At 38.0% G+C, this 25,828-nt stretch overlaps 1 protein-coding gene and 1 non-coding gene across 5 annotated transcripts in view; one reads left to right on the forward strand and one right to left on the reverse strand.

Annotated features, from left to right (window-relative positions):
* The window catches only part of AGO3 (argonaute RISC catalytic component 3), a 136,174-nt gene that overhangs the window by 107,705 nt on the left and 2,641 nt on the right, over nt 1–25,828 (reverse strand). For all 4 annotated transcript variants that reach the window (XM_027537844.1, XM_027537841.1, XM_027537843.1 and 1 more), the window contains exon 2: nt 429–600. In XM_027537844.1, the coding sequence (XP_027393645.1) occupies nt 429–600 (172 nt within the window). The remainder of the gene's footprint in view (nt 1–428; nt 601–25,828) is intronic.
* Nucleotides 5,718–5,790, forward strand: TRNAD-AUC. The gene has a single exon. It is a non-coding gene; the product is annotated as a tRNA-Asp (tRNA).

The raw sequence follows: 25,828 nt of genomic DNA on the forward strand, positions 1-25,828 counted from the left end.
GAGGAGTTGAGGATGGGAAGGCATAAAATCATGACAATCACCATTGTCTCAAAGGGAATATTACAGAAGGGGTAAATAAGTTCAAGGTAGGTGGGAAGAGAAAAGAAAAGCACAGATAGATATTACCTAATAGCAAAGGAAAAAAATGTTCAGTCTGATTTTAAGAGCACGTAACAATGAGTTGGACCTTTTCTATTATCACAGAGAAAACATATAAGGTTACTGTAACAGAAAAATTTCAAGACTATTTGTAGATTTCCCCCATTATCACACCTCTGAAGTACAGTCAATTTCAAAGAAAATTACCATGTGTTCTTGGTCAAATTTAGACATTAAACACTGCTATTTAGACATACAAGATAAACATAATTTCTAAAGCAAAGACAAAAACCAACAGCAAAAGATCTCTGTGACTTCTTGATTCTTACCTGTTCACTCTCCTAGGACACTTGTCTGGTTTAATATCTACCTCATAGAGGTAGACATCAATCTTTGGAATTTCAACTTGAAAACAGTTAGCCAGCAATTTAATGGGTTTGCCCATGGTGCCATAGCCAGGTCTTCTGGGCACCATGAGTAGGGGCTGGGCCCCAACGGGTCCTGCCAGGGAAGGGGAAAAAAAGAGAGACAGAAACACTGTTACAAGCTGCGTTTGATAATCCTGTCAACCAGAGTAGGTTAGAATTTTAAGTACGGCTGATAATGACTAAAGCCTAGTGCTGAAAAATGATGTCAATTCTAAGACCCCTTTCTTACTCCAATTTACTTTCTTCATTAAAACATACAGAGAAAAAAACGGGGTACCTCTGAAAAATTGTTTTGGAACGGGTGGAAAGAACAATCCCACAAACCCAGGTGAGCATAAGCAAACCACAAATCCACAAACCACTCGTATCCAAAGAGTGTGTGACCAACAGCAGAATAATCTTATAGAAGGGTAAGAGCAAATGAACAAAATAAACAAACAAACAAAAAAAAGATCAACAAAGCACAAAATCAATTACTTGAAAAGATAAATAAAGTGATAAATTCCAGACAACACAAACTTTTATAACATGAGAAAAAAGGTTGAAGTAACCAATATAAATGGAAAAAATGTATTACCACAAATACCAAAGACATTACAAACACTTAATAAATTTGAAAGTTTGATGAATTAGACAAAGTCTTAGAAAAATACAGCTTACTGGTACACAAAAGCAGATAAAATTTGAAAAACTGTTGATAAAATATAAAATGGTACAGCTGCTTTGGAAAACAGTAGAGTGGTTCCTCAAAACATTAAAAGCAGAATTATCATATGATACAATAGATCTATTATCTACCCCTGGGTATAACCCCAAAAAAACTGAAAGTGGGCTATTGATAATTATATACCTATGCTCATAGCAGTACTATTCACAATAAACAAAGTAAGTGTGTGTTAATTGCTCAGTCATGTCCGACTCTTTGCAGCCCCATGGACTGTAGCCTGTGAAGCTCCTCTGTCCATGGGATTCACCAGACAAGAATACTGGAGTTACCGTTTCTTACTCCAAAGGATCTTCTTGGCTCAGGGATTGAACTGGCCTCTGTTGAACTGGCAGACAGGTTCTTTACCACTAGAGCCACCAGGGAAGCCCCTAACCACTTGCTCTTTGTTACACAGTAATAGCCCTTAAGGAGAAGAAAATGGCACCCCACTCCAGTACTCTTGCCTGGAAAATCCCATGGACGGAGGGAGCCTGGTGGGCTGTAGTCCATGGGATCGCTAAGAGTCGGACACAACTGAGCGGCTTCACTTTCACTTTTCACTTTCATGCATTGGAGAAGGAAATGGCAACCCACTCCAGTGTTCTTGCCTGGAGAATCCCAGGGACGGGGGAACCTGGTGGGCTGCTGTCTCTGGGGTCGCACAGAGTCGGACACGACTGAATCGACTAAGCAGCAACAATAGCCCTTAAATTCTATTTCCTGATCTATAAAACGGAAATAATACCTAATCTGCCTTTTTCATGAATCTTGTCAGGATCAAATCAGAACATAAACAACAGATAAAATTTACCAAGCTCTTACTACATCTTATAACAATTATTTTTATTTTTTAAACATTACTGAAGTATAGTTGATTTACAATGTTGTGTTTAATTTCTGCTTTACAGCAAGGTGAGTCAGTTATATATCCGTTTTCATATTCTTTTCCATTTTGGTTTATCACAGGACACTGAAAATAGTTCCTTGAGCTATACAGTAGGACCTTGTTGTTTATCCATCCTACATATAATAGTTGCCATCTGCTACCAAACTCCAGTCCTTCCCGCCGCCAACCTGCTTCTTCCTTGGCAACCACAAGTCTGTTCTCTATGTCTGTGAGTCTGTTTCTGTTTTCTAGACATGTTCATTTGTGTTGTATTTTAGATTCCACATATAAGTGATATCACATGGCATTTGTCTCTTTAAAAAAAAAATATTTATTTGGCTGTGCCAGGTCTTCACTGTAGCATGCAGGATTCTTGTAGTTGAGGTATGTGAACTCTGTTACAGCATGTGGGATCCAGTTCCCTAACCAGGGATTAAACCCAAGCGATCTGCATTGGGAGAATGGAGTTTTAGCCGCTGGATCACCAGGGAAGTCCCTATCTTTTTCTGACTTACTTTGCTTTATATGATAATCTCTAGGTCCATCCATATTGCTGCAAATGGCATTATTTTGCTCTTTTTAATGGCTGCATAATAACATAATATTATGTTACATATATGTAACATATCTTCTTTATCTATATATATTTATATACACATAATGGTTGAGTAATATTCCATGTATGAAGAAGTGAAGTGGAGTGGAGTGAAAGTCACTCAGTCATGTCCGACCCTTTGTGACCCCATGGGCTATACAGTCCATGGAATTCTCCAGGCCAGAATACTGGAGTGGGTAGCCTTTCCCTTCTCCAGGGGAATCTTCCCAACCCAGGGATGGAACCCGGGTCTCCCGTACTGCAGGTGGATTCTTTACCAGATGACCACCAGGGAAGCCCATATATGTAACTCACGTCTTCTTTATCCATTCAACTGCTGTTGGACATTTGGGTTGTTTCTATGCCTTGGATATTGTAAATAGTGCCGCTATGAATTAGGGGTTCATGTATCTTTTTGAATTATAGTTTTGTATGGGTACTCGCCCAGGACTGGGATTGCTAGATTATATGATAACTCTATTTTTAGTTTTTGAGGAACCTCCATACTGTTTTCCATAGTGTCGGCAACAATTTACATTCCCACCAACGCTGTAGGGGGTTCCTTTTTCTCCACACCCTCTCCAACAATGTGTAGGATGGCCATTTTGATGATGGTCATTCTGACTGGCCTGAGGTGATACCTCATTACAGTTCTCACTTGCATTTTTAATTAGTGATGTGGAGCATGTTTTCCTCTGTATGTCTTCTTTGGAAAAATCTCTATTTAGGTACTCTGTTTTTTTGAGTGGGTTTTTGTTTGTTGTTTTTTTTTATGGTTATGCAATTGTAGGAGCTGTTTGTATTTTTGGAAATTAAGCCCCTGTTGGTTGAATCATTTGCAAATATTTTCTTCCAGTCCGTAGGATGTCTTTTTGTTTTAGTAGCAGAACTGGGATTGGAACTCACTCTGCTGTGCTATTTTGTTTCATTGATGTATCTATCCTTTTGTCAATAACATATACTGTCTTGATTACGATATTGTATAGTAAGCTTTGAAATCAGGTACTGTCAATCAGTTCTATGACTTTAATCTCCTTTAATATCATGTAGCTCTTCTGGGTATTTTTGTCTTTCCATATAAACTTCACAATCAGTTTCTCAATGTCCATAAAATAACTTGCTGAGATTTTGTTTAGAATTGTGCTAAATACATAAATCAAGTTGAGAAGAACTAAGATCTTTCTGATAATGAGTCTTCCTACCCATGTATAATAGAATATCTCTATTTAGATTTTCTTTTGGAGAAGGAAATGGCAACCCATTCCAGTATTCTTGCCTGGGAAATCCCATGGACAGAAGAGCCTTGCAGGCTATATAGTCCATGGGGTCACAAGAGTCAGGTACAACTTAGAGACTACACCACCAAACCACAGATTTTCTTTGTTTTTTTAATCAAAGTTTCACAGTTTCCTTCACATACATCTTATACATATTTTGTTAGATTCATACCTAAGTTTTTTGGGGTTTTTTTTGGTGCTAATATGTAAGACTACAATAATAGAAATGTTCAGTTCAGTCAGTTCAGTTGCTCAGTCATGTCCGACTCTGCGACCCCATGAATTGCAGCACGCCAGGCCTCCCTGTCTATCAGCAACTCCTGGAGTTCACTCAAAACTCACGTCTATCAAGTCGGTGATGCCATCCAGCCATCTCATCCTCTGTCGTCCCCTTCTCCTCCTGCCCCCAATCCCTCCCAGCATCAGAGTCTTTTCCAATGAGTCAACTCTTCGCATGAGGTGGCCAAAGTATTGGAGTTTCAGCTTCAGCATCAGTCCTTCCAAAGAACACCCAGGACTGATCTCCTTTAGAATGGATTGGCTGGATCTCCTTGCAGTCCAAGCGACTCTCAAGAATCTTCTCCAACACCATAGTTCAAAAGCATCAATTCTTCGGCACTCAGCTTGCCTCACAATCCAACTCTCACATCCATACATGACCACAGGAAAAACCATAGCCTTGACTAGACGGACCTCTGTTGGCAAAGTAATGTCTCTGCTTTTCAATATGCCATCTATGTTGGTCATAACTTTTCTTTCAAGGAGTAAGTGTCTTTTAATTTCATGGCTGCAATCACCATCTGCAGTGATTTTGGAGCCCCCCAAAATAAAGTCTGACACTGTTTCCACTGTTTCCCCATCTGTTTCCCATGAAGTGATGGGACCGGATGCCATGATCTTTGTTTTCTGAATGTTGAGCTTTAAGCCAACTTTTTCCACTCTCCTCTTTCACTTTCATCAAGAGGCTTTTGAGTTCCTCTTCACTTTCTGCCATAAGGGTGGTGTCATCTGCATATCTGAGGTGATTGATATTTCTCCCGGCAATCTTGATTCCAGCTTGTGCTTCTTCCAGCCCAGCGTTTCTCATGATGTACTCTGCATATAAGTTAAATAAGCAGGGTGATAATATACAGCCTTGACATACTCCTTTTCCTATTTGGAACCAGTCTGTTGTTCCATGTCCAGTTCTAACTGTTGCTTCCTGACCTGCATATAGGTTTCTCAAGAGGCAGGTCAGGTGGTCTGGTATTCCCATTTCTTGAATAATTTTCCACAGTTTATTGTGATCCACACAGTCAAAGGCTTTGCCATAGTCAATAAAGCAGAAATAGATGTTTTTCTGGAACTCTCTTGCTTTTTCGATGATCCAGCAGATGTTGGCAGTTTGATCTCTGATTCCTCTGCCTTTTCTAAAACCAGCTTGAACATCTGGAAGTTCACGGTTCACATATTGCTGAAGCCTGGCTTGCAGAATTTTTAGCATTACTTTAGTGTGGTTTTTATTAAAAAACAGAAAAATAGATCTGAGGAACAGAACGATAGCCCCAAAATTGAACCACACAGTCAACTCATGTTTGACAGAGGAGCAAAGGCAATTCAATGGAAAAAGGACATTTTAAAAATATGGTGCTGTTAAACAAATGGATATCCACGTGTTAAAGAAAAAAAAGAAGAAAAGAATCTGGACACAGATCTAAAACTTTTTTCAAAAACTAACTCAGGGTATTCCCTGGTGGTCTGGTGGTTAGGACTCTACACTATCACTGCTGAGGGCCCAGGTTCAATCCCTGGTCAGGGAACTAAGATCCCACTAGACACACAGTATGGTCAAAAACCCCAAACAAAACAAACTCAAATGGCTCGTGAACCTCAACGTAAAATGCAGAGCTACTCAACTCCTAGTTCAAAACATAAGTGACCTTGATGATGATTTTTAAACATTTTTTTATTTTTAATTGGAGGATAATTGCTTTACAATGTTGTGTTGATCTCTGGCATACAACGATGTGAATATATATGTATACTTATATATATATATGTCCCCTCCCACTTGAACTTCCCTCCCACACCCTATCCCATCCCAGCCCTCTAGGCTGTCATGGAGCACGGCATTGAGCTCCCTGTGTGATACAGCAGCTTCCCATTAGCTGTCTATTTTACATATGGTAATGTATACTTAAAAAGACACATGTACCCCAGTGTTCATTGGTGATGACTTCTTAGGAGAAATACATAGATACCAAAAGCACAACATATTAAATAAAAAATTGATGTTTTCATTAAAAATAAAAACCTGTTCTACAAGAGAATGAATATACAAGCATAAACTGAGAAAATACATTCGCAAAACACATATTTGATAAGGGGTTAATACTTAAAATACATAAAGAACTCATAAAACTCAACAGGGAAAAAAAAATCCAATTAAAAAAATGGGCAGAGGCTCTGCACAGATATTTTCCCAAAGAAGACATGCAGATGGACTACAGGCACATGAAAAGACACTCAACATCATTAATCACCAGGAAAATACAAGTCAAAACCACAATAAGACATCACTTCACATCTTAGAATGGCTATTATCAAAACACAAGAAATAACAAATGTTGGCAAGAATGTGGAGAAAGGAAACCCTTGTGCACTATCGGTAGGAATGTAAACTGGTACATGTACCATGAAAAACAGAATGAAGATTCCTTTAAAAATTAAAACTAGAAGAACCACCAGCAATTCCACTACTGGATATTTATCTAAAGAAAAGGAAAACAGCAACCTAAAAAGACATATCCACTTTCACGTTCACCGCAGTATTACGTACAACAGTCAAGATATGGAAACAACCTAGGTGTCCACTGGATGAATGGATAAACAAAATGTGCTCTATATACAAAATGGAAAATTATTTAGTCATAAAAAGGGAAATCTTGCCATCTGAAACATGGATGGACCTTGAAAACATTATGCTAAGTGAAACAAATCAGACAAAGACAAAGCCATATGACCTCATCTGTGTGTGGAATGTAAGAGACAGAGAGAGAAAAAAAAACAAAACCCAACCTCATAGATAACAGAGAAGAGACTGGTGGTTGCCAGAGGTGCACACATGCTCAGTTGTGTCTGACTCTTTGTGACCCCATAGACCACAGCCTGTCAGGCTTCTCTATCCATGGAATTTTCAAGGTAGGAATACCAGAGTGGGTTGCCATTCCCTTCTCCAGGGGATCTTCCTGTCCAAGAAATCAAACCCAAGTCTCTTGCCTCTCACACACTGACAGGCAGATTCTTTATCACCATGTGTGTGCTCAGTCGCTCAGTTGCATCTGACTCTTTGCAGTCCCATGGACTGTAGCCTGCCACTCCTCTGTCCATGGAATTTTCCAGGCAAGAATACTGGAGTGGTTGCCATTTCCTACTTTCCAACACAGGGATCGAATCTGAGTCTCTTGCCTCTCATGCACTAGTAGGCAGACTCCTCACCACTAGCACCACCTGAGAAGCCCTCTTTAGCATTATGGGAGTAGGCAAAATGAGTGAAGGGGATCACAGGTACAAACTTTCAGTTACAAAATAAGTAAGTCTTAGGGATGTAATGTGGAGAAGGCAATGGTACCCCACTCCAGTACTCTTGCCTGGAAAATCCCATGGATGGAGGAGTCTGGTAGGCTGCAGTCCATGGGGTCGATAAGAGTGGGACATGACTGAGCGACTTCACTTTCACTTTTCACTTTCATGCATTGGAGAAGGAAATGGCAACCCACTCCAGGGTTCTTGCCTGGAGAGTCCCAGGGACGGGGGAGCCTGGTAGGCTGCCGTCTACGGGGTCGCAGAGTCGGACACGACTGAAGCGACTTAGCAGCAGTAGCAGCAGCAGGGATGTAATGTACAACATGATGACTATAGTTTATAATACTGTACTGCATACTTGAAAGTAGAAAAAAAAGTAGACCTTAAACATTCTCATCACAAAAAATTTCTAACTAAGTTATGTTGACAGATGTTATTACCTCCTTATTGTGGAGGTAATATTTACAAATACTGAATCATGTTGTACATCTGAAACTAACATATATCAATTATATTTCAATTTAAGGAAAGAATGCAGTAAAATGATAATTTTTAAAAAGCTCGTCCATTTGTCATGTACTACTCACAAAACAACTGTTTATAACCAACCATATTAATTATCGTGATCAGGAAAGATGTTCCTAAGCATTTTACATCCTAACATGACACTCTGATCGATGTACAGTGTGTTAATGTACTTAAGTTAGTTGTTATTGTTCAGTTGCTAAGTTGTGTCCAACTCTTTGAGACCCCATGGATTACAGCACACCAGCTCCTCTGTTGGCCACTATCTCCTGGAGTTTGCTCAAACTCATGTCCATTGAGTTAGTAATGCTATCTGACCATCTCATCCTCTGTCACCCTCTTCTCCTTTTGCCTTCAGTCCTTCCCAGCATCAATTTCTCATTTGGGGAAATCAGTTGAGGTTAGGCCAATATCTAACACATTATACTTTCTCCCATTTAACATAATGGCAAATAGTCTCCCAACTAGTGGTTGTGATGCAGAATGTCTGATTTTCAGCAACCTATTCTTAATTATTCCATGCTTTTAATAAGACATTTTGTTCTATTTCATTCAGATATTTTAGTTTTCTTTAGTGGGAGTTCTGAGCCTAATAAAATAGCCTGCCTACTCTATACAGAGAAAATTCTATAGCTATTTAACACCTGTATTTTCATATAAACTGAGTGATCTGAGGACAGAGTTTGTGAGTGAGTGATATTTCTATCCCTAATACTTACGAGTGCCTCATATTAAGCCCCTTTTCCTGGTTCCACAATTTCAGACCAATCTTCTAATTATTGTCTGGATGCCCATATAGACCACTGGAGGGAGAGAAGTTTGCTGCCTCATGACTAGTCAATATGAATCTGCTTGATGCTCTGGAAATAGTATTTTTCTTTGCAAATGATTAACATTATGATTTATATATCAGTTTCCTGTGAACTCTGGTTAGCATCAGTCAGTTACTCATGGTGATGATGGTTTCTGGATGCCTGGCAAGACAAAGGGTCAGGATCTACAAAGTTAGGCACCAGACTTTGGACCACAGTGACCCTCTGTCAATGCTGTTGTTGTTTAGTCTCTAAGTTGTGTTTGACTCTTTGTGATTCCATGGATTGTAGCCCACCATGTTCCTCTGCCCATGGGATTTCCCAGGCAAGAATACTGGAATGGGTTGCCATTTCCTTCTCCAGGGATCTTTCTGACCCAGGGATCAAACCTGTGTCTCCTGCTTGAAACCCGATCCTCTGTCATATGACTTTGTAAATCTGTTTCAGTAATCTGAATTTTCAAGTTTCACAGTAGCAAACACACTGTATGCTGCTGCTGCTGCTGCTGCTGCGTTGCTTCAGTCGTGTCCGACTCTGTGTGACCCCATAGACGGCAGCCCGCCAGGCTCCCCCGTCCCTGGGATTCTCCAGGCAAGAACACTGGAGTGGGTTGCCATTTCCTTCTCCAATGCATGAAAGGAAAAAGTGAAAGTGAAGTAGCTCAGTCGTGTCCAACTCTTCGCGACCCCATGGACTGCAGCCTACCAGGCTCCTGTATATAAAATGTTATATTCTGTTCCCATTTAATGTAGCATCATGAGCATATCTTCATATGTTATTGTGTAGTAGCTAAGTTGTATCTGACTGTTTTGTGACCCCATGGACTACAGCCTGCCAGACTCCTCTGCCCTCAGGATTTCCCAGGCAAGGATACTGGAGTGGGGTACCATTTCCTTCTACAGGGGATCCTCCTGACACAGGGACTGACCCTGTGTCTCTTACACTGACAGGTGGATTCTTTACCACTGAGCCATCAGGGAAGCCCAAGGTCTTAATAACCATAATTTTAACAGCTATTTAATGACCCATTAAGTTGATGAACTACAACTGACCAAGCTTCACTCCAGGATAGTTAGCTTGCTTCCAATTTTTCACTATTATAAACAATGAAACAAGCAACTGTAGTGGATATTCACAGGACTGTATGCCAAGCACAACACCATCATTTTCCTCTACCTCATGGCTACTCTCTTGAATACTGTACACTTTCCCAAGTACTAAAGAATACCTGTAGTTGATATGTTCTTACATGAACTTGCCCCACAATTGACTGGTCCAGGGACAGACACCAGAACCTAGAAAAACTAATAAGTAGTCCTTCCCTTGGGACTTTTTATTAACTTGGGACCTAAACCACCATCAGGCATTTCCTCTTCAGGGACTAAGGCTGTGAGATATAACAGCCATTGGAGATCAAATGTTCTGACGTGTAGAAAAAGCCAATCAACAGTAGGATAAAATGGAAACTACATATAGTAGAGCTACATGTACAGTGAAGTCAAAATAAGAGATGGAGTAGTAGTCTGATACCATGAGTTTCCACTTCCAACTGCTCCAGATGTGAGCTCAGCTGCAAATCTGTTCTTCCTACTGCCACTCAACCTTCCTTAGATTGCATGAGTCAATAAACCCCTTTTGCTTTAATTAGTTTCAGTTTGATTTCTGTTATTTGCATGGATAAGCCTGGAGGGCAGTAGGCTAAACTCTTAACATATAAAGAGAGTAATATATTAAATTACTTCAACTGAAGTATGGTCTCAGATCTGAGTTCAAATTTCAGATCTAATGATCAGGGAAAAGGCACAACTCTGACTCACTTGCCTATTAATTTTCTAAATGATATTTACAGCATACAACATGATAGTTTGATAGACCTGTGCACTGTGAACAGATTCTTCCTACCAAGTTAATTAACACATCCATCACCTCACATATTCACCTTTTTGCAAGGAGGGGAGGATTTAAAACACTGAAGTTCTACACTCTTAGCAAATTTCAATTACACAACACAGTATAATGAATTCTAGTCACTATGGTATACATTAATCTGCAGCTCTTACTCACAGTATAATCTTATTCATCTTAAAGTATGTACACTTGTACCAACCTTTCTCTATTTCCCTCATCCCCTGACAACCATTTTTCTACTTTTTTTTTTAAAGACTCCACATGTGAGTGATACCAAGCAGTATCTGTCTTTGTCTTATTATACTTAGCTCATTGACAGCTAGGCTCATCCATGGTCAGAAGTAACAGGATTTCCTTCTTTTTCAAAGGTTGAACAATATTCCACTGTGTGTGTGTGTACACACATACCACATTTTGTTTCAATTCATCCACTGATGGACATTTAAGATAGTTTCCATACCTTGGCTACTGTGAATGCTGCAATGAACAGTCAAGTACAGATATTGGTTCAAGGTAATGGTTTCATTTCCTTCGGATATATACTCAGAAGTGGGACTGCTGGGACACATGGCAGCTCTATTCTTTGTTTCTTAATATTGGAATATAGTTGATTAGCAATGTTCTAGAGGAAATGGCAACCCACTCCAGTGTTCTTGCCTGGAGAATCCCAGGGATGGCGTAGCCTGGTGGGCTGCCATCTATGGGGTCACACAGAGTCGGACACTACTGAAGTGACTTAGCAACAGCAGCAGCAGCAATGTTCTGTTAGTTTCAGATGCACAGCAAAGTGATTCAGTTATACATGTACATCCATCTATTACTTCTTAAATTCTTTCCCCATTTAGAATATTGCAGAGTTTCCTGTGCTATACAGTAGGTCCTTGTTGGCTATTTTAAAAATAGCGGCGTGTATGTGTCAATCCCAAACTCCGAATTTATCCCTCCCCCTACTCTTCCCCAGCTGGTAAAGGAGCATATGGTAGCTCTAGTTTAAATTTCTTGAGGAACCTCCACACAGTTTTCCACAGTGGCTGTACCATTTTATGTTATCATCGACAGTGTATAAGGGTTCTCTTTTCTCCACACTCACACTGGCATTTATCATCTTGTCTTTTTGATAAAATGTCATCCCAACAGGTATGAGGTTATATCTCATTGTGGTTGTGATTTGCATTTCTATGATAACTGGTAATGCTGAGCACCTTTTATGTCCTGGTTGGTCATTTGCATGTCTTCTTTGGAAAAATGTCTATTCCAAGTCCTTTGCCCATTTTTCAATCACGTTATTTTCTGCTGTTGAGTTGTAAGAGCTTCTTGTATATACTGGATATTAACCCTTCATCAGATACGTGGTTTGCAAATATTTTCTCTCATTCTATAAAGTTTCCTTTTGTTAATGATTTTCTTTGCTAACAGAGACTTATTTTGATATAGTCTTACCCACTTATTCTTGCTTTTGTTGCCTTAACTTGGTTTTTGGTATTAAGCTAAAAAAAAATCACTGTCAAGACCAATGTCAAGAAGCTTAGGTGCTATGGAGTAAAACTTCTAGTTTTATGGTTTCAGGTATTCTGTTAGTCTTTGATCCATTTTAATGTTTATATATGGTATAAGCTAGGGTCTAGTTTCATTCTTTTGCATATGGCTATCCAGTTTTCCCAACACCATTTGTTGTACAGACTATCCTTTCCCCGCTGTGTACTTTTTGCTCCTTTGTCAAAAACTGAGTAGATATGCATGGGTTTATTTTTAGGCTCACATTGATCTATATGCCTATTTTTATGCCAATACCACACTATTATGATATTGCTTTGTAATATAGTTTGAAATCACGAAGTGTGATGCCTCCAGCTTTGCTCATCTTTCTCAAGATTGTTTTAGCTATTGGGGGTCTTCTGCGGTATTGCTTTTTCTATTTCTGTAGAAAATGCCCTGCGATTTATTTTTTTGCCATTGCAATTTTGATATGGACTGCACTGAATCTGTAGATAACTTTGAATAGTGTGGACATTTAAACAATATTAATTCTTCCAATCCATGAGCATAGAGTATCTTTCCATAAGCATTTTATTGTTTTTGATGCTACTGTAACTGGGATTTTTAAAAATTCTATCATTTTGATAGTTGTTAGCATATAGAAATATACTATGCTTTGTATACTGATTTTGTGTCATGCAACTCTACTAAATTCAATTATTATTTCCAACAGTTTTTCACAATTTAGAGTTTTCTATATATAATAGCACATCATCTGCAAATACAGTTTTACTCCTTCCAGTCCAGTGTGTGAACGGGTTAAGAATTGTTCATCAGCTTGTTTCAGCACTGGTAGTATTCTGGAGAAGGAAATGGCATCCCACTCCAGTATTTTTGCCTGGAGAATTCGTGGACAGAGGAGCCTGGCAGGCTACAGTCTATGGGGTCCAAGAGTCGGACACAGCTAAGTGACTAAGCACACACACACTGTTCTCAGGGCTTCTTTCAGGAGCCAAGGTGGGTGTTTTTCAGTGGGTCAAATATATAGTCAGTGGTTATAAATTGTTATTTGAAAAGCATTTTGGGGCAGCATTATCAAGTTTGCTGGTAAGGAGCAATGAAAAGCCTGAGTCTGACCTGACACTGACAAACTCCACTCACAGTGTTCCAGTGTACTCTCTTACTTACTCTTTGAATTTGCTCTATGCAAAAATCTCAACTGGATTTTGCAGTGTTTTTAAAATTGGGATTTATTGTTAATTATATACAGTTCAGAAAATACCTGGTAATGGCAGAGGAAAAAAATCCGTGGTCCCATCACCCATGTTGAACACTGGTGTTTCTATGTATAATCTTCTCTTATAAAAATTTTTTTCTACATTGTAATGGTTTTCTGTTTATATGTATTTTTTGTATTCTGATTTTTTTTCAGTGTAGCTCAAATATTTTTCCTGTATTACTGCATACTCTATAAATACCAATCATAATAGCAAAAAAAAAAAAAGAATGCCTTTTCTACTCTTTTTCTTACCTAATTGTTTTGGCTAGGTTGTCCAGCACTGTTGTTATTTTTAAAGGTATAAAAGTCAATTTTCTCTTTTACTTATTTATTTGTGGCTACGTGGGGTCTTTGTTGCTTTGCTTGGGTTTTCTTTACTTGTGGTGAGCAGAGGCTCCTTTTCATGGTGCGTGGGCTCCTCACTGTGGTGGCTTCTTTTGTGGCGAAGCACAGGCTCTAGCCACACCGGCTTTGGCACTTGCAGCACACAGGCTCAGGAGCTGCAGCTCAAGGGCCCTAGGGTGTGCGGGCTTCAGTAGTTGTGGCACGTGGGCGTACATGCTCTGCAGCGTGTGGAATCTTCCTAGACCAGGGATCGAACCCATGTGCCCTGCACTGGCAGGCAGATTCTTATCCACTGTGCCATCAGGTAAGTCCCCAGCACTAAGCTGAAAAAAAGTGTTGACAGTAGGCATTCTTGTCTTGTTCCTGATCTTAGAAGAAAAGCTTTCAGTTTTTCACACTGACTATGATACTAGCTGTGGACTTCGGCAAATATGGCCTTTATAATGCTGCAGTACATTCAGTTACCTTATTTTAAAAATGAGATAAAATGATCTATATATTCTAGATGTGCCAGGCATAGAAGTCATTAAAAAAAGCAGAAGTTCTTCAATAAATATTAATAAACTCCTACATGTCATATAAATATGCTAAGGAAATTTCTCTGCATCAAGCACCTACTGTTTTATTTGGGGGAACTAGAGAGGGAAACTGGCATACAGAAATTTTCCCTCAGACAAATGTCACAAATAGACCTACCACCAGGTCAAAGGACAGGAACAGAAACATATTTCTGACTTGGTATTTTCTGCCAAACTGGCATATGAACACATTACTATCACGAGATTTCTTTCTCTCCTATGCCCTCTCTAGCATTAGGCATTACAACTTTTGAAAATCTTTTATATGTTACAAAAAAACACCCGCCTTCTGCCGTTTTATTTACATGTGATAACCATCAAGATAGGCTTAAAAATGTTTTATTATTCTATATTCATTATTCTCTCATGAAACTCATTGCACCTACAATTTTTTTTAAAAATCAGAAATATAAAAGGTCATTTATCTATTCTATTTATTGAACAAATATTATGTTCGAGGTCTTATAGATACATGAATTAATAAGTCACAATTACTTTACTGAAGTAGTTCATAATATAATGGGGGATATCCCCAAATTACAACAATAATAACAGAAACATATACAGAGCATTATATATGTGATATACATTTGGTGATTTCTTACAACATAACTTTTGAATCAGGTACTATATTATAATGAGGAAAATGAAGCACAAGGAGCACATGTTTTAAAAAAACATGTTCACAGGAAGAAAATGGCAAAGCTAGGATTTGCAAATAAGTAGTCTGATTTCAGAGCCTGCAGTTTTCATCAGCACATTACACTACAGGCTATCATTCATCAAGTCATTTATTTCCTGACTCATAAATGTGTTCAACAAATATTTACTGTATATTAAGTGCCAGGCATTGTTCAGGTGAATAGTAATTTTAATAAATACGATAAAGACCTGATCCTCATGAAGATTTTACAGGGGTGGGAGGATATATTATACTATATTTCTTTTTTGCCAGTTAGGTAATAATAACTGCTATAAAAAATGAGTGTGTGTGCTCAACTGCTCAGTTGTGTCCGACTCTTCACAGCCCCATGGACTGTAGCCCACCAGGCTCCTCTGCCCATGGAAGCTATACAAAATAAGATGGGTTAAGGGGATAGACAGTACGTGTGTGGTAGAGGGTAGCTAGCCATATTAGGTCTGTCAAAAAAGTCCTCTTTGAAAAGGCGACAAGTAGGCAGAAAACCCAGTCAATACCGAAATCAGACTGATTATATTCTTTGCAGCCAAAGATGGAGAAGCTCTATAGAGTCAGCAAAAACAAGGCCAGGAGCTGACTGTGGCTCAGATCATAAACTCATTGCCAAATTCAGACTTAAATTGAAGAAAGTAGGGAAAACCACTAGACCATCCAGGTATGACCTAAATCAAATCCCTTATGATTATACAGTGGAAGTAACAAATAGATTCAAGGGATTAGATCTGACAGACAAAGTGCCTGAAGAACTATGGATGGAGGTTTGTAACACTGTACAGGAGGCCGTGATCTAAACCATCCCCAAGAAAAAGAAATGCAAAATGGTTGTCTGAGGAGGCCTTACAAATAGTTGAGAAATGAACAGAAGAGAAAGGCAAAGAAGAAAAGGAAACATATATCCATCTGAATGCAGAATTCCAAAGAATAGCAAGGAGAGATAAGTAAGCCTTACTCAGTGATCAATGCAAAGAAACAGGAAAACAATAGAATAGAAAAGACTAGAGATCTCTTCAAGAAAATTAGACATACCAAGGGAACATTTCATGCAAAGATGGGCAAAATAAAGGACAGAAACAATATGGACCTAACAGAAGCAGAAGATATTAAGAAGAGGTGGCAAGAATACACAGAAGAACTGACCTAGATAAGTAGGATGATGTGATCACTCACCGAGAGCCAGACATCCTGGAATGCAAAGTCAGGTAGGCCTTAGGAAGCATCATTATGAACAAAGCTAGTGGAGGTGATGGAATTCCAGTTGAGCTATTTCAAATCCTAAAAGATGATGCTGTGAAAGTGCTGCACTCAATATGCCAGCAAATTTGGAAAACTCAGCAGTGGCCACAGGACTGGAAAAGGTCAGTTTTCATTCCAATCCCAAAGAAAGGCAATGCAAAAGAATGCTCAAACTATCGCACAATTGCACTCATCTCACATGCTAGTAAAGTAATGCTCAAAATTTTCCATGCCAGGCTTCAACAGTACATGAACTGTGAACTTCCAGATGATCAAGCCAGATTTAGAAAAGGCAAAGGAATCAGAGATCAAACTGCTAACATCCACTGGATCATTAAAAAAAAGCAAGAGAATTCCAGAAAACATCTATTTCTGTTTCACTGACTACACTAAAGGCTTTGACTGTGTGGATCACAACAAACTATGGAAAATTCTTCAAGCGATGGGAATACCAGACCACCTGACCTGCCTCCTGAGAAACCTGTATGCAGGGCAAGAAGCAACAGTTAGAACCAGACATGGAACAACAGACTGGTTCAAAATTGGGAAAGAGGTACATAAAGGCTGTATACTGCCACCCTGCTTATTTAACTTATATGCAGAGTACATTATGCCAAATGCTGGGGTGGATGAAGCACAAGCCAGAATCAAGACTGCCGGGAGAAATATCAATAACTTCAGATATGCAGATGACACCACTCTTATGGCAGAAAGCAAAAATGAACTAAAGAGGCTCTTGATGAAAGTGAAAGAGGAGAGTGAAAAAGCTAGCTTAAAATTCAACATTCAAAAAACTAAGATCATGGCATCTGGTCCCATCACTTCATGGCAAATAGATGGGAAAACAATGGAAACAGTGACAGACTTTATTTTCTTGGGCTCCAAAATCACTGCAGATGGTGACTGCAGCCATGAAATTAAAAAATGCTTGCTCCTTGGAAGAAAAGCTATGACAAACCGAGACAGCGTATTAAAAAGCAGAGATATTACTTTACCAACAAAGGTCTGTCTAGTCAAAGCTATGCTTTTTCCAGTAGTCATGTATGGATGCGAGAGATGAACTATAAAGAAGCTCAGTGCTGAAGAACTGATGCTTTAGAACTGTAGTGTTGGAAAAGACTCCTGAGAGTCCCTTGGACTGCAAGGAGATCAAACCAGTCAATCCTCAAGGAAATCAGTTCTGAATATTTATTGGGAGGACTAATGCTGAAACTGAAGCTCCAATACTTTGGCCACCTGATGCAAAGAACTGACTCATTGGAAAAGACCCTGATGCTGGGAAAGATGGAAGGCAGGAGGAGAAGGGGGTGACAGAGAATGAGATGGTTGGATGATATCACTGACTCAATGGACATGAGTTTGAGCAAGCTCTGGAAGTTCGTGATGGATAGGGAGGCCTGGTGTGCTGCAGTCAATGAGGTTGCAAAGAGTTGGACATGACTGTGCGACTGAACTGAACTGAGGCAGAAAACAGAAGTGAGAGAAAAAGTCATGTATTATAGATAGCTGAAAGAGTAGTCCAGGCAAAGGAAAAATCAAGTATAAAGCAAAAAGCTTGCCTGGTATTCAATGAACAGCAAACAGACCATTCTGCCTGGAGCAAAGTGAACAGGAGAGAATAGTAGGAGATGAGGTCAGAAAGATAATGGGGGATCAGATCACACGGGATTTGCAAGCCATGAGGTCTTTGGATCTGATTATGATATATGAGAAATCAACAATGGGTTCTGAATCTAGAAGCATTATGATCTGACTTAAACTTTTCTAAACAATCACTCTAACTGCTGTCTGAAAAATTATGCGTAAAAGCACAAGCAAAGAGATCAGTTAGTAGGCCAGTCAACTTTCCAGGCAAAAGATAATGTTGGCTAGGGCAGCAGTGGTAGCAGCTATGGGAATGATGTCAATGTGGAAAATATTTAGACAAGAGACCTAGTGGGAACTGCTAATGGATTAGGTGTGGGGTATGAAAGAAAAGAGCTCTAAAAGCTTTTTGGTCTAAGCAACTAAAAGAATTTGAAATGTCACATACTGATAGGAATAACTCAGGAATAATAGAAAGTTTTGAGAAGAAATCAAGAGGATTTTTAGGACACTTTAAGAGGTATAGGCTGGACATGTAGATATGACAGTCCTTGGCATATTAGTGGCTTTTGAAACCACTGAACCAGAGGTGATCACCCAAACTGTGGCAGGATACATAAGAATATTAATAAATCCTGAGAAACTCCCAATGTTTAGAAACTGGGGAGATGAAGATGAAACAGCAAAGGAAGAAGAAAAGTAATAGCCAATAAGGTTGGAGAAGGACCTAGAGAATGTGGTAGCCAGGAAGACAAGTGGAATAGCAGTGTTTCGAGAAAGAAGCAATGTAATAAAATATGGGTGAAGAGACAAAATTAAGATTTGGGAATTGACTAGTGGATTTAACTGGCTTCCTTGCTGGCTCAGATGGTAAAGAATCCACCTGCAATGCAGGAGACCTGGGTTCGATCCCTTGGTTGGGACGATCCCCTGGAGAAGTAAAGGGGAGACAGCTACCCACTTCAGTATTCTGGCCTAGAAAATTCCACGAACAGAGGAGCCTGGCAGGTTACAGTCCATGGGGTTTCAAAGAGTCAGACACAACCGAGTGACTTTCACCGGACTTAACGAATAATTTGTTGACTTTGATAAGAGCAATTTTAGCAAAGTGCTGGGAACAAAAACCTGACTGATTCTTTGTGAAGTTCAAAAAGAATGCTCTGGGGGTACTTCCCTGGTGGTCCACTGTTTAAGATTTCCCATTCCACTGTGTGGAGGTTCAATCCCTGGTCAAGGAACTAAGATCTCATATGCCACAAGGCGTGGGCAGAAAGAAAGAAAGAGAAAAAGAATGCCCTGAATCTGATCAAGTTTTAGGTCCTGGTTCAAAATTGAGAAAGGAGTACGTGAAGGCTGTATACTGTCACCCTGCTTATTTAACTTAAATGCAGAGTACATCATGCGAAATGTCGGGCTAGATGAATCACAAGCTGGAATCAAGACTGCCGGGGAGAAATACCAATAATCTCAGATATGCAGATGATACCACCCTATGACAGAAATCAAAGAGGAACTAAAAAGCCTCTTGATGAAGGTGGAAGAGGAGAGCAAAAAAAATGGCTTAAAAGTCAACATTCAAAAAATGAAGATCACGGCATCTGGTCCCATCACTTTATGGCAAATAATGGGGAAACAATGGAAACAGTGGCAGATTTTATTTTTGGGGGGCTCCAGAATCACTGTGGACAGTGACTACGGCCACAAAACTGAAAGATGCTTACCCTCTGGAAGAAAAGCTATGACAAACCTAGACAGCATTTTAAAAAGCAGACACATCACTTTGCCAACAAAGGTCTGTATAGTCAAAGCTATGGCTTTTCCAGTAGTCATGTATGGATGTGAGAGGTGGACCAAAAAGAAGGGTGAATGTCGAAGAATTGATGCTTTTGAACTGTGGTGTTGGAGCAGACTCTTGAGAGTCCCTTGGATAGCAAGGAAATCAAACCAGTCAATCCTAAAGGAAATCAACCCTGAATACTCATCGGAAGAACTGATGCTGAAACTGAAGCTCCAATACTTTGGCCACCTGATGTGAAAAGCTGACTCATTTGAAAAGACCCTGATGCTGGGAAAGACTGAGGGCAGGAGAAGAAGGGAGCAACAGAGGATGAGATGATTGGGTGGCATCAATGACTCAATGGACATGAGTTTGAGCAAACTCTGGGAGACAGTGAAGGACAGGGGAGTCTGGCGTGTTGCCGCAGAGTTGGACTCGACTTAGCGACTCAACAACAACAAAAGTTTACAGTAAACTTGGAGAAACATGTTAAATTATACCATGAAGACAGAACTAGCCAAATCCAGACTGTGAGTAAGTCTAAAAGAACAAACAATCTATACATTGTAAAGGGGGAAAGGGTAGAAACCTTACAAATTAAGAGATACTTAAAATACGTAACAATCATTTACAATGTGGGGAATTTATTTGGATCCTGATTCAAAAATGAAATATATTTTTAAAAAGCAAACTGTTAAGAAAATAAAGTATAATATCTGAGACAAGCTGAAACTGAACAATGACTAGATATTTGATATAAATGATTATGCTGTTACTATTCTGCTGTAAGAATGGTACTGTGGCTTATTTAAAGAGTACATATCTCTCATTTCTTGGCTGCATCTCACGGTTTGTGGGATCTTAGTTCCCCAACCAGGTATTGAACCCACGCCCCCCACAGTGGAAACCCAGAATCTTAATCACCGGGGAAGTTCCCTCTCTTTCTCTCTTAAAAAAAAAATTTTTTTTATTTATTTATTTTTGGCCGTGTTGGGTCTTCATTGCTTTGTACTGGCTTTCTCTAGTTGGGTAAGCAGAAGCTATTCTTAGTTGCAGTGCACAGGTTTCTCATTTTGTTGGCTTCTCTTGTTGCAGAGCATGGGCTCTTGGCGTGCAGGTTTCAGCAGTGGCAGGTCTTGGGCTCTAGAGCACGGGCTCAGTAGTTGCGGAGCACAGATTTAGTTGCTCCGCAGCATGTGGAATCTTCCCATAAGAGGATTTGAACCTGTGTCCCCTGCACTGGCAGGCAGATTCTTTAAGACTGAGCCACCAGGGAAGTCCCCTATATCTCTTATAGATATACTTAGCAGATATTTATAAATGAAATATTATGCCCAGAATACACTTCAAAAAATACAGGAGAGAGGAAAGTAGAATGGACATGATTGGATACGGGTTGATGAATGTTGGGTTTGGGTGATGAGTATATGGGAGTTTATTACAGTTCTGCCTATACACCCTCAATCTTCTATAGTAAAATGTCTTACAAATTAGGAAGTGAAGAATGGTATTTCCTTTGCATACTGAATCTCTTTACTATGCCATTATACAGATAAGGAAATTAAAGTTAAGGAAGATTAAATGTACTACCCAAAATCACAGTTAATTCCTTTTAACAGATTTTATTTTTTAGAGTAGTTGTGGGTTCACAGTAAAACTGAGCAGAAGGCAGAGATGGCCTATATGCCTGCTACCCCCACCTATGCACAGCCTCCCCAACTATCAATATCCCCACATCAGCGTGTTACATTTGTTACAATAGATGAACCTGCAATGGCACATCATTATTATGTTAATTTGAGAGCCAGGATTTGTCTCCAAAACCCATGCTTTCTACACTATATTACACTGTCATTTTTATTCCGTTATCATTATTTTGCTTGATACTTTTTATACAAACTGGTAAAAATAAAAATTCTGTTTCATGAATAAGCAATGTAACAGAACTCTATTGACTATAAAACCATCAATTCAAAGTATTAAAAAAAAAGTTAATGTATATTAATGGAAGAAGTAATTCTGTCAATACAATAAATTAAACTTCCACTGAACCATATTTTAGTTATTTAACAAATACATATATTGTCCACTAGAGTTAAAAATGTAATTAAATAGAAATAAAAAGCACTATCAGGAATTTCTACCCCAAACTTTTCTTCTGGTAGCTTTATCAAGTATTGGCTAAATAACAACTAACCACATAAACCTCAAACTATACATTTTCAAAGCATATGTATGTGGTGTTCACTGACCTAAGAATTTAACATGTTCTACTTGTGAATCCAAAGCTAAATTACAGCCTACAGCAAATGTGACTGATGAAAAATAAGCAATGAACAACAACAAAAATAAATAAAAATAAGCAATTAACAAATCAGAATCAACTATAGCCTGTTAAAAATTATGGATTTTCACTGGGAACTTTTACTTGCATATTCATGGGATACTTCATTTTATCAATTCTACTTTTAGGAATTTATCCTAAAGCAATCAATGGACCACCATACAAAGATCTATATATTAGGATACTTACCAAAGTTTCAGTTAAAATTTTATTTAAAAAATGGAAAAAATCTAAATGCCATCAGTTAAGCCTGACTAATAATATAAAATTAAATGCTAGAATTCCTTGGTGGTCCATTGGTTAAGACTCTGTGCTTTTACTGCCAAAGGTTCAATCCCTGGTCCAGGAACTATGAACCCATAAGCCAGATGGCATGGCAAAAAAAAAAAAAATACAAATTTAAAAATTAAATGCTATGCATTAGTAAAACTAATATTGCTACATAGATATAAGTAATGATAAGAAAAAAATATCCATGATACATAACTGAGTAGAAAAAGCAGGTTAAAAACAATTAATATGATGATGGATAGACATATAAGAAAATATACAAGAAAAAATTAACAATGGTTTTCTCTGGATTATAAGATCATATTATTTTAATTTCTATTCTAGATTTTCCTATACTGTTTGCTTTTAAAAAAACAATAAACATATACTTTTATAATCAGGAAAAGTTTTCTATTTTTGTTTTGAAAAAATATATATATTGTGTTGACTTCAAAACTTGACATAATTAAATGTCTGTTTACTAGTTAAATTCACAAGGCATGAGATTTTAATAACTTCCTATCTACTAATTCTACCTATTTTTTCAATGAACCTGTACAAACACAGTGTACTCATATCAGATTACATTTATTATATTCACTGTAGCTAAATCAGCACTCTAGAACATCCAGACTGTTCAGGGTTAAATTTCTCAGATGCCATATGGGGAACCATTTTTTCAAAGACATTCCCCCACCACGCCGTCCCCCCTCCCCCGCCCCTTCAGAAAACAAACAGTCCATGCACTATGGAAATGCCTTGAGATTTATTTTATAATTAAAGTTTGGATAACTTTTGAAAAACTTATTATCACCCAAGCAAAAATTTAGAAAAATCTGAGTAATTTTATGTCAAATATACAGATAGATAGCAAGTCCCAATTCAGAAGCTAGAAGTTTCCTCAAACAAAAGGACTTCACTGCTAAGATATAAACCTATTTTGCAATTTATTCTTCAACTTTTTTAAAATTGAGAGATACACTACGGAACTTCTGCTGTTAGATTTAGAAATCAGTTAAAACATCAAATATTGGTAATGACTCAAAAGGAGCATTATGTAAGCCTACAGTTGAGAACATTTTCTTGCAAAAATGAAAAATATAAAAACATCCAAAGTCTATATTTTACAGATATATTCTGATTTCTCAAGAACTCAATAATTCAGAAATAATGTAGGAAAAACTGGCTGACATAAAACAAAGAATTCTTCCCTACGATTTCATTAAACTAACATTCTAGATTAACGTATATAATATTTTATTGCAACCAAATCACAAAGAGCCCACATTTAAGATATAAGAGAAAGCATCAGTTGTGTGACAAGATTTTGCTAACTCTCAACAGTCTTTTTTTTTTTTTAAAGCAATGGGTAGCCAATGAAAGTCATTAATATTAAAAACACAGATAATGGCAGAAAACTACAGAACCTCCAAACACAGAAAGGCTGTTCATGTATCCTAACAGCATAACCACTATGGTTGAAACACCACACAATATTCTTTCTCACATCTGTTTTGTTAATGAGCCAAGAATGAGGGTCTATTGAGTATCCCAGACAACTGAATGAGAAGCAGGAATGTCTGGTGAATGCTGTTCATCCCAACAAACCAAGACTAAACAGGTTTGGAAAGAATACTTTTCTTAAATAAATTATCTTTTTAGTTTTACCTTCCTGAAAACAGATCACTTGTCTTTTCCTCCCAATCCATTAAAACAAAACAAAACTACACATAAATTAGTTAAAATCCTGGTTTTCAGTATTATAAGCAAAAACATGTTACTTTATTTTTTTAGATTCATATAATTATTTATTGACTTTCAACTACGTAACATGACAAGGCAGCCCTCTTTTTTTTCTTTTTTAAAAAATTTTACTGGGGTATACTTGCTTTACAAGACTACAACTTTGTTTTAGATTATGAAATACTTAATTCATCTTTCAAGGAGATCCTCAAATATTTTACTTAAGACTATGAAACCCAATGTGAAGAAAGATGGCTGTGATATAAAATAAGATAGTATTCAATTAGAACCCAAGATTATGACAATTTGGCAAGAATTTTATCCTGAGGCAGGGTTTTTCCACATACAACAGAGAATGTTTCCAGAAATGTTCCCTTTACAGGGCCTCTGGCCTCTCTGCATACTATCAGACCAGGCATATAGAAACAAACAAATGTAATGTTCCCACTGGAAAATAATAAATTAAGTCTAAATTATCAAATTATTACATACAGTTCTCTGAAGGAGCAAAAATAGCATTTAGAAACTATTTTATTTATTCTAACCACTTTCCTAAATTATTTAGCTAAAAAAAATCTTTAACACATTTATTAACTTGGAATTTGATTTAAAACTTTAAAGATTATACCAAGGTGATGAAATCAGGATAATTTTTTAAAGTCTCATCATGTTGACTGGATTACATTTGAAGATTTCATATGTTTCCCACCCCCCCACCTCCTTTACTTTTAAGTCTTTGTTTAGAAGAAAACAGTTGTTTCTTGTTTCCTTTTCAGTTTTCCCTCAGGGTCTTCCATCACTGTCAGAGGAATTAAATTCTAAAACAAAAATCAAAATAATCTTGTACATTTTTATAAGTCCCAATACCAGTCAAGAGCAGCAAATACTAGGGAAAAAACATTACAATGGCCACTTCAGAGCAGCACTAGCTAAATTTTTCAATGTTTCCTCTAGACAAAGCAGCATCTTATCTTCTTCAAGACAAAACTCTACAAGTGAGAAAATCCATATAACAATAAAAACATTTCCCAAGCAATTAAAGAAATACTAAACTGAGAACCTAATGGCATTATATACTTCAGTACTTTGAATCCACAACTTTTATTCATCTTATTCAAACTTAGCTTCCATACATCCTTTGAAATTTCTCAAATGACTTTTCTTGATTTTTATTACATAAGAAATGCAGAGTCCTAAAAAAACTACATTCAAACAGGAAATCAAGAATATAACGAAGAAACACAGTCTATTCACTTTTGCAAGACTGTATAAGACAACTACCAAACAAATTACTTTGTACTGTCATTCATTTAGGATAACAGAAAATGTTTTTCTTCCATTGGGAGGTAAATACAACTCTCTCTGCCTTCAACCCTAGTCTGATTTTACCTAAAAATACAGACTAGAATAGTGCAGTCCTAAAAAATAGCTACCCAGGAGAACTGTTATCTCAATGAACATTTCTACTTCTTTTATTCCCACTTCATTTGGAATGAAAATATAACATATATAATCTTAAACCAGCTGTAATTAAAGCATAGAAGAGTTTCATCAGAAGTTCCCCTAACTAAGGAATCCTAGGCACAGATGCCAAACTATTGATTATCATTATTTAAAAACCAAGTGTGCCTGGCAGCTTTTTGGTTAAATCACTGAGTTCACACAGCACTAAGTCAGTACACTGTACAGGACACCCTTT

This window comes from Bos indicus x Bos taurus, chromosome 3, assembly GCF_003369695.1.
Source record: "Bos indicus x Bos taurus breed Angus x Brahman F1 hybrid chromosome 3, Bos_hybrid_MaternalHap_v2.0, whole genome shotgun sequence".
Classification (NCBI taxonomy): Eukaryota; Metazoa; Chordata; class Mammalia; order Artiodactyla; family Bovidae; genus Bos; species Bos indicus x Bos taurus.